Here is a 9,586-nt window from a genome sequence, read left to right as displayed (position 1 = left end):
AATCTGATAAAGAAATAAAAAGATATTTTTTCTTTGCTAGATGTTATCTTACATCATATTTTCTGATGGTTGCATTTGCCTTGTACTTTCAAAAGGGTACTGTCCGTAGGGGGTTGCCATGTTTTCCCGTTGTTTAGATGTATAAATGATAATATCACATTTTTTAATAAAAGGATAAAAAGGATTCATGATAAAAGATGTTTGCATTATTGTTCATATGATGAAAATCACAATAAAGTTCCATGACCTGAGATATCTAAAAGTTTGTTTCCATTTAAATGTGAATGACCTGTTTACACACTGGCCATACATAATTTTCTTGAAATTCCGGTAAATCCGTTTTCCTCTGTGACATGATAGTTGTCACGATGCAACGTCAATAACTTTTGATCACATAATGGGGGAGGGGGGGGTAATCACTTATGAAACTGATTTCCATATTTTATTTGATTTCATGTAAATCTGTTTTCCTACCTGATGTGCTTGTTATCGAACAATTCCATTTAACCTTTAATCGCACATGGAGGTCATTTATTTATTTATCTATTTATTCATTTGATTATTTTTTTTATTTATTAAAAATTTACGGGTTTTCTACAACTGAAGTTGACCTTCAAAAGCAAGAAACACTGTAGCCTGGAAGTGGTATAAATGACCATTAGCCATTCGATCATGTTGTAAATACTTGTTTCCTTGAGCCAGATCGCAGTTGGCAGTATTATATTTTTTGTTGCAGTTCCTTGAGAGGAAAAAATATAAACAGCCTTCATAGGAATGTTATGCAAAATTCATCACTTGCAATATGATTCATGCTCATGCAGATCCTAGAATTGTCGAAAGAGCAATTCATCTTGTTAGCTTATTTGAGAATCTATTGTATCCCTCCAGAGCTTTTGGGACTATCCTCTTACAAATAAACTCTAAAGCTAGACCGTTCTGTTCCTATGTTGTACAGACGACAATGTTTGGATTTCATAGAGGTGCAGTGCTAGAGAAACGAGGAACCTCTATCTAAAAGCTTTGAAAAATGCAGTCTATTTAGGCAATTTCAAGATCAGAAACGAATAAGTTATGAGGTGAAAGCACTATTATTGTTAACTTCTGTTTTAAGAAATATTATAGGGGAGTAATATTGTGAAATGCTGAATGAATGGTTATTCCAAACTAGCAGTAGTAATATCGGGTATTTGTAGCACACATATCCACCTGGTTAGGCGTTCAAACCACTCACTGTATTACCCTAGCTAAGCAAGTCTGCCAATCATTAGCATGTTTTGTAGATTGCACTTGTTTAGGAGGTAAAATATACAGATAACAAATAAAAAATGAGATGGTTTTGCTTAAAAATGAATAAATTTACACTTAGTTTTAGCGTGGACCTATAAGAAATGGACGATTAACGCGAGCATTCTTTTGATGCAATCATAGTCGCCGTCTCCTGATTATGTGCATATTAATGATAACATACAGGTGCTTTGACAATAGCGACTACCAAGGCGAATCTGATCTTCACAAAGGAATGTTTTGCTCTTTTTGCCGTTTGTTGGCTGATGTCTTGTAGCAGATTATACCTTTCAATTAAGATGTTTCAGATTTGGAACAGCAAATTGAGAAGCAGACGATTTTTGTGATATCAAATTTATTATTATCGATTTGCACGCTTCTGCACACTCATAATGACATTTCTAACAACGAGAGGGGGACGACCCCTACAAGAAACCCACCATGTTTCTCTGGAATATTATGAGGAAATCTTTAAAATTTGATTATAAATTACAATCAATCAATTTCATTTTAGCCTCTATCTTGAAATATTCATACATTTTTCCAAATAAAAACCATGGAACTAAGATAACCATTTGTAAACCAGAACTGCACATTAATTTCCGAGAATTCAGGTAATTTATTACCTTCTGCGCATACAATTTGTCTAATGTTAAATGTCTAATCACCGAAAGCTTCTGTAACTCATGGTTTAATTGACGGCGACCATGATGGTATCACAGGAGATAGATATGAAGAGAATGTTATTCACATGACAATGACAGTCAGATGTTAGTGAATTCATAAACTAACCGATGAATGTCCAGCTTTCATAGGTCCATGGTTTTAGGAACCTGAGATCTGAGATGTGCTCAGCGATCTAGTTGAGTAGCCCCCCCGGGATCCTTTCTCCAAAGAATTTTATGATTCAAGAATTGGGGCCCTTTGTTATTCTGACTACAATATATGTCTGCTTTGTCAACATGAAATAGATACTTAGTACATAAAGCAGAATTTGCTTTGGGCCTGGCTGCGATGAGGTCCATTATCACAACACCAGTTTGATGCTTTGGTGCAAGAATGGCCTTAGTAACTTATGACGCAAGAATACTTGTATATTTGGTGATTTCAAGTTTGGTGTTGATAGCTGATATTGGTGTTGAGTCTATATTAACACCAACACCAAATTTGAAATGGGGCTGGTGTTGATATTGCTTGGACTGATGTGGCTAGGTGTTGAATTATCAACATAGTTGAATGTTTTATAAACCCAATGTTGATGTTGGAGCTAGGTTAATAGACAGCCTGATTCATGCTCTTAACACTAACACTACACCAACTACAAACTTTAAATCACCCATTGTGCAAGGGCATTCCCACTTCATTGTGATTCGCACAAAGTGTTCGGAACATTCTTGCACTAATACTTAAAATCAGTCAAAATCTGCCCTCCCTTTTCTTATCGCGGACTTACGACCTTCTGTAAGTGACAGCGGTGAAAGTCTATGCCTCGCCATTTGGTGTATTGTAAACATATTGCCCTGCAGTCAAATTGGGTCGCAACAGTCCCCTGCGGGCACAACGACTCAATATTAAACCATCGGAGCATACCCGTGTTTGTCCTCCGTTAAAGTAGAGTAATTGAAATGAACATTTCAAGCATTACTTTCATAACTCGCTATCGACGCGGAGTATAAGTTCCTTGCAATACAAAGGCGGGGACATATATTTTTTCTTGAGGTCATAGAGGGCTCCGAATATCCAGCATGATGAAAAGGTTGTCAAGAAATTATGACATTAGGAAAATGAACTGAAATGTAATTACCGTCATGAAGGCACATCTCGAGTTCTATGTCCGTTCTGAAGTTGCTGACATTTACAAGATGCGGGGGGGGGGGGGGGACCTTGATGCAAGATGGGAAGCGCTTGAGCTTGAAGCAGGAGAAGAAAGCAGAAAGACATGCCCAATTCACATTAACAATTACCCGGTATTCAACATTTTCTCAGTCACCCTTTTCGATGCACATGAAAAGGAGCGTTGTGGCCTGTTGCGGCAGTCTTCTGACTTTCAAACAGAGGGTCATAGGTTCGAACCCTAGTCATGGCATAATTTGCGTTAGCAAGAAATTGATCCACATTGTGCTGCACTCAACCCAGGTGTGATGAATGGGTACCTGGCAGGAATTGATTCCTTGAAAAGCTTTCGTGCTGTAAAAGGCTGAGGGGCTAAAGCCAGGGTAATAATATCCAAGTCCTTTAGAAGCGCATAGGGACGTTATATTTTAATGTGATATGCACTATGCAAGAACTGTGTTATAATTATTAAAGGCATTTTTTGCACGCTCAAACTGATGGGGTCATGATTCAAATGGAATTAAAATGTAATTTGAGGAAATGCTGTCCTAAGAAGGGTAATTGCAAAGAGATAATTTTTTTTTTCTTTGCATTTTTCCTCATTCGCTTTTAAATTTGATACTTTTCTTTGAAATATGATTATATTGCTGATTTGTTTTTCTTAAAAAAATTATTTGGTGTTCTATTCAAAATAGTCACAAAGTATTTACTCAGATCACATATTCTGGAATCTCTGTTAAATCATTTTTAAAAAATATGATTGTATTTATGATTGTTTTACTTGGGAGAACACTTTGGTGTTCTATTTAAAACCTCGGCCTAATCTTACAAATGCTCAATATATTTGATGATTTTCCTTTGGCTTCTATTAATTAAATACTTGAATTTGAAGTATGAGTAGGCCTATATTACTTCATAGTTTTACTGGGAAGAAATATTATGGTGTACATTCAAAGACTTTGATAAGTATTTACACAAATGTTAGAAAGCTTGGTCAATTATTTTGATATTGCTTTGTCCTCTTTTAAGTTCATTACTTAAAATTTGAAATTCAATTTGAGTACTTAGTAGTTTCACTTGGAAAAAAAATTTTTTTCATGAAGCCTTGTCAAAGAAAGCCTGGTCAGTTGAGATGATTAAGAGGTGTACTTCGACAAAATACTTTGGTGTTATACTCGTACTTTGGCTAAGTGCTTACACAAATTTAAAATAAACTAGTTTGTCCATTATCTTATTATTTACACATAAAACTTTCCACTAAGCCTTAATGAATTGCCTGTATATATTTGACTCAAGAAAGGAAGAAAAACATATTCAAAACTAGATAAAAGGTCAAGGTTATTATCAAGATACGACTTTGTGCAGTGATTATATATAATTAAATAAGCATAACTCAGTTTGCAACGAAGAGCTTCTTAAAATAAAAATGACAAAGAAATACTCTTTCTTGAAAAGAATTAAAAATGAGAAAGGATGGAGACAGATTCTATTGATGTCGGCGGCAAGTTGAAAGGGCTTCTTTGATTTTGTGAAAACTAGGGTAATTGAAAAATACAATTTTGTTAGTTCCTTTTCCAAGTTAGATGAATCAGAATGTTTGAATTGATTTGTTAGGACAAGGACAGTAGGGAGAAGAAAAATTGTCAACATGTGTAGACAAGAGATGGTTAAATATGAGTTACATGAAAAAAGATAGAAATGAAAATGGAGATAAGTTTTTTCTATGAAGTATGGATTTAATGGAGAAAATCTGTGTTGAGGAGCAGAAGAAGAAAATAAGTGGGATGTACGAACAAGGAAGATAATTGGGAACAAATAAATGTTTTTTGGTTAAAACTTCAAATAAAAAATTCTCAGCTAATCTCAAGGCATATTTTTTTCAAAGAAGTAAAATACGAATGAAAGCAGGCAAATTTGAAATTGCAACATGAAATAAAAATGTAAATACAGAAAAAAATGTGTTTCTCCTTTTCTCAGTGTCATTTCAATCAGACAAGACTCTCAGAGTCAGATGAGCAAATGAAAATGCAATTATATATATTTTTTTAAAGGTAAGATGATGTCACTAAACATTATGTAAATCAATTCTTTAATAAATGACTATCCCATGACAACAATATTCTCACTCCTTTGAAAATTATGATCAAGGTTTAAAAAAAAATACAGACCCATGGTATCAAGTGTAGCAATGAAAAAAATTGTCATTTGATTTGATATCAAAAAGCACAAAAAAGTGAACATTGAGATACATTTAAAGCATTTTAAAATAAAAAGGTATAATGTGAAAAAGTGTTGATAGATTTAGATTTTTCTGTTGAGAGGTTAGTGAACTTCATTTTATCTTCAATAATCATCACCTTCCATTGTGATCATAATCATCATCTTCACTATCACCGCCACCATCATCATCATCATCCTCACCATCATAATCATCATCATTATCGTCGTCATCATCATCATCATCATCAGCATCATCATCATGATTATCACCATCATCACCCATCATCATTATCATCATCATCACCATCATTATTACCATCACCATCATCATCATCACCATCATCATCATCCTCACCATCATCATCATCATCATCACCACCATCATCATCATCATCATCATCATCATCATCATCATCATCATCATCATCATCATCATCATCATCATAATCATCATCATCATTGTCATCGTCAACACCATCATAATCATCATCATCATCATTGTCATCATCAACACCATCATAATCATCATCATCATCATTGTCATCATCACCACCACCATCATCACCATCATCAACACCACCACCATCGTCGTCATCATCATCATCACCACCTGCACCATCGTCGTCAACATCACCACCACCATTATCATCATCATTTTCATTAATGTGCTTTGTCATTATGATTATGGTTATCAAGGTCATGTGATCTAAAATGCTTAAAAGCCTTCTGCATGGATAAGAAATTAAATGATCAATACACAATTGGTATTGGTATAAACACACTTCATCAAATTTTTCTTATTTTTAAGATGTTTTTGCAAGTGAAAGTCATGTTCTCTGGTTAGATTGCGAAAGGTTTGTTATTCTATCAGAGGGGACATGAACATGCTGGTCTGTTGATGTGTTTCGGCATTTTGAGGATAAACATCTTTTTTCAATTTTATATGTCAGGTAAAGCTCAAACAATTCTGCAGTTAGGAAAAAGGGTGTTGAGAGACAGAGAGAGGGAGAAGGAGAAAGAAAGATGGGGAGGAAGAGAAGAAAATGGGGAAAGAGGGGTAACAGGGGACAAAACTACTTTCTTGTAGAGGCCATTTGCTCAAACTTTCTATCATTCAATTTCTGGTATTTACTATTGAATTATGAAGACAGGTTGAATGTTTTATCAATTTTTTGTCCTCTGCATGTGTATGGTGATGTGCAAGTCTTTCCCAAGGAATGAATGTTATACACAAAATACATATCAACACTGCTCAGTAAAGCATGCATGCATGTTGTGCTTGTTCAGTATTATTTTGGGGTGGGGAGGGGGCGGTAGTATTTTCTGATGATGGTGATGTTGATTTTGCTTAATGAGAAAGCATGTCTGGTATTTTATACAGTCAGTCCCTCTCAATTTATTTATTTATTCATATATTTCTCAGTTCCTCGCAATTATGATCATGCACATTGTATTGTAGCCCATTGATATAAGAAAGGAGTAAATTTTTGGTGATTATTGTAGACTTGTTCAGCCATTCTAACAAGCATCCCTGTTTCATTGACATTGCCCAAATAGATGAAAATGCCTTGATTTTGAATTAACAATAGTCTTTTCTTTCTCTGTAAATCTCTTCTTCAGATAAAGATGACATTCACTACATTGATGTCAAGCTATCCCACATGAAGCACCCACCTCCGACCCTTCCACCCCAGCCAGAGGGGCTTTCCCTGGAGCAGATCGGGAGGAGACACGTGGTGCAGGCCATTGTAGACAGTGAGAGGAATTATATGATGTCCCTCCAGAGGCTAGTCCAGGTAAGAACACCCTGTGGAATAATAGAACATTCCAGAGAAGAAATAGGTGATACAATGCAGGCTGCAAAGACTTTTTCTCAGTAAGACCAAGATAGCTAAGATCCAATATACATAAATTGAATATTCTAAAGATGAAATAAAGATTTCCTCTCCAAAAAGAAGTGCTGTTTATTTCAGTCGAGAAAAAATATTTTAATCATAGTTTACAGTTTTTAAAACATGGAGAAACAGTATTATAAAATTATCATAGGTAAATTCTATCTAAGATAGATTTAGAATAATCCAGATATGGTTCAAACTGAGTCAAGGAATATTCAAGCACAGAGGCCTGTTTTTAAAACCTTGTTAAATTTTTATGCTAATTGTGCTAATATCATGGAAATCTGACATTGTCAAAATTTTGTTTACATTGTACATTTCTTATGTTCTCTGTGCTTTCCCCGTGCTCCGATGGTGATGAGAACACCTTTCTTATAAATGAAATGAGCACTAAATGTGCTGCCAAATCGAACCTATACTGTGAGAGATTTGTGTCAGAATTGGCTATCCATAGTTAAACCACAACTTTATACCAGAGTTTGAATTAAACCTGAGTTCAGAATATTGGCGAGAGTAAATACCCTCCCAGACTTTAACAGAATATTTTTCAAATTTTTTAAATTATTATTTAGGACAGCTGTAGATGGGCGTTATGTAGCCCATCATTAGGAGAATGAGTAGGAGTTTAAGTGTAGGAAGATCTTCTACCGTTGCCATCGAGATTGGAAGATTATATTGTGGCATTTAGTAGGAGAAGGGAGTTGTGACGTAAATTACAGGCAATCTTGCTCAGAAGCAAATACTCTCGGATCTCCCCGAAGAATAAAATAGAGGAGCGAAGAGGGAAAAGAACAAAGAAAGTCAAAGAAGGAGGCATAGAGTTATTTGATATTTGAATATCAATATGAGTAGCTGGAAGAGTAATGTTTGACAGATTTTGTAGGTGGTAATGTGATAATGCAACAAAATCACAAAAAAAGTTCAGGGAAATGATAAGAGTACATGTATAAAAGTGGAAAAGGCAAAAATAAATCTCATACTATCCTTGTGAAAATTAATTTGTTGTACATGAAAAAGGCATATGTACTGAAACTGAAAAATGTTAGTAGCATTGCCTTTATGTCACTTTTAAAAAAAAACATGACATCTTGAGTTTTCTAATTCTCAATAGTTTTTTTAATTGCCAGAAAAAAAATGTATTAGTTTTCAATGTTCAACTGGTATGATATTATTTTTTGTTATTAGAAGGTGAATAGATTATAGCTAAAAGAACAGAAAAATTATTCACATGAAATTTTACTCCAAATTTTCATTTGTTCTCTCCTTTGTATCCCCGCGGCAGCATCAATGTCCTTTAGCAGCAAGGCATTAAATTATATTTGCCTCTCTCAACCCAGGTGAAGTACATGTACATGGGTACCAGGCAGGAATTTAGTTGCTTGAAATACTTGTGTGCTTTAATGCTGCTGGGCTAAACCTAGGTTAATATCATATAACTCCAAAGAATGTTCTGTAATCTGACTGGTCCAAATTGGATAACATGATATTCAGCGAATTGCACTAAATATTGCATCCAAAATGCACTATCCTGCACTCTGACATCATACCAAAAGTACTATCCTGCACTCTGACGTCAGAGTGCAGGATAGTGCGAGGTCTGGTATTATCTAGAATTATCTAGAATTTAGATCAAATATAACATTCGGGGCAACTCAGTAACATGGAGGGGGGGGGGTGTATAAAACAAACAATGTACGCATTCTTGTGCATAGAGGACCTAAATAATGAACTCTGTGCTCGACTCGCCAAATGGATATATCCATTGGCTCTTCTTGCACATCGTTCATTATTTGGCCCTGTATGCTTGTGCTTACGTGTATTATTTGTATATTATATAATTCATGCGCTAAAGATGTCAGACGATGACACAGTGCTTTACATCATACAAGACTGGAATATTGTTATTACTATTTGTAATGTCTCTGTTACTGTTGATCTATAGGCCTACGAAAAGCCTCTTCTTGAGAGTGAGCCCCCGTTGTTGGAGAAGGAGAAGGTAAAGACGATCTTCTACCGTGTGAGGGGGATCTACCAATGTCATCTAATGTTCCAGATCGCCCTCGCTAGTAGGATAAAGGAATGGGATAACATTGAACAGATTGGTGATGTCTTTGTTGCATCGGTGAGTTGAAAACATGAGGATTGCTGCTACAAAATGTCTTCGTGCCTTTTCTTTATTTCTGTCCATGCAGAATATAGCCTTTTGTACTTGCTTTCTTTCTCTCTGAATTTTCTTTCTTTTGGCACATTTTTTAAATTTTTTCTTTCTCTTTTGATTTTGTCACCTTTGTACAGCAATTTTCACTTAGTGTTGTTTCCACCTACTCCCTAACTCGCCCCCCCCCCCCGTCTGT

General features: G+C 35.3%; 1 protein-coding gene across 1 annotated transcript in view; it reads left to right on the top strand.

Annotated features, from left to right (window-relative positions):
• Positions 1-6,961: 6,961 nt before the first annotated feature.
• Positions 6,962-9,586, top strand: part of LOC129275774 (rho guanine nucleotide exchange factor 10-like) — a 30,943-nt gene continuing 28,318 nt past the window's right edge. Inside the window, exons 1-2 of the mRNA XM_064109528.1 lie at positions 6,962-7,133; positions 9,175-9,354. Of these exons, the coding sequence (XP_063965598.1) occupies positions 6,999-7,133; positions 9,175-9,354 (315 nt within the window). The 5' untranslated portion in view covers positions 6,962-6,998. The remainder of the gene's footprint in view (positions 7,134-9,174; positions 9,355-9,586) is intronic.

This window comes from Lytechinus pictus, chromosome 14 (genome assembly GCF_037042905.1).
Source record: "Lytechinus pictus isolate F3 Inbred chromosome 14, Lp3.0, whole genome shotgun sequence".
NCBI lineage: Eukaryota > Metazoa > Echinodermata > Echinoidea > Temnopleuroida > Toxopneustidae > Lytechinus > Lytechinus pictus.
This window is presented reverse-complemented; position numbering and strand designations above follow the sequence as displayed.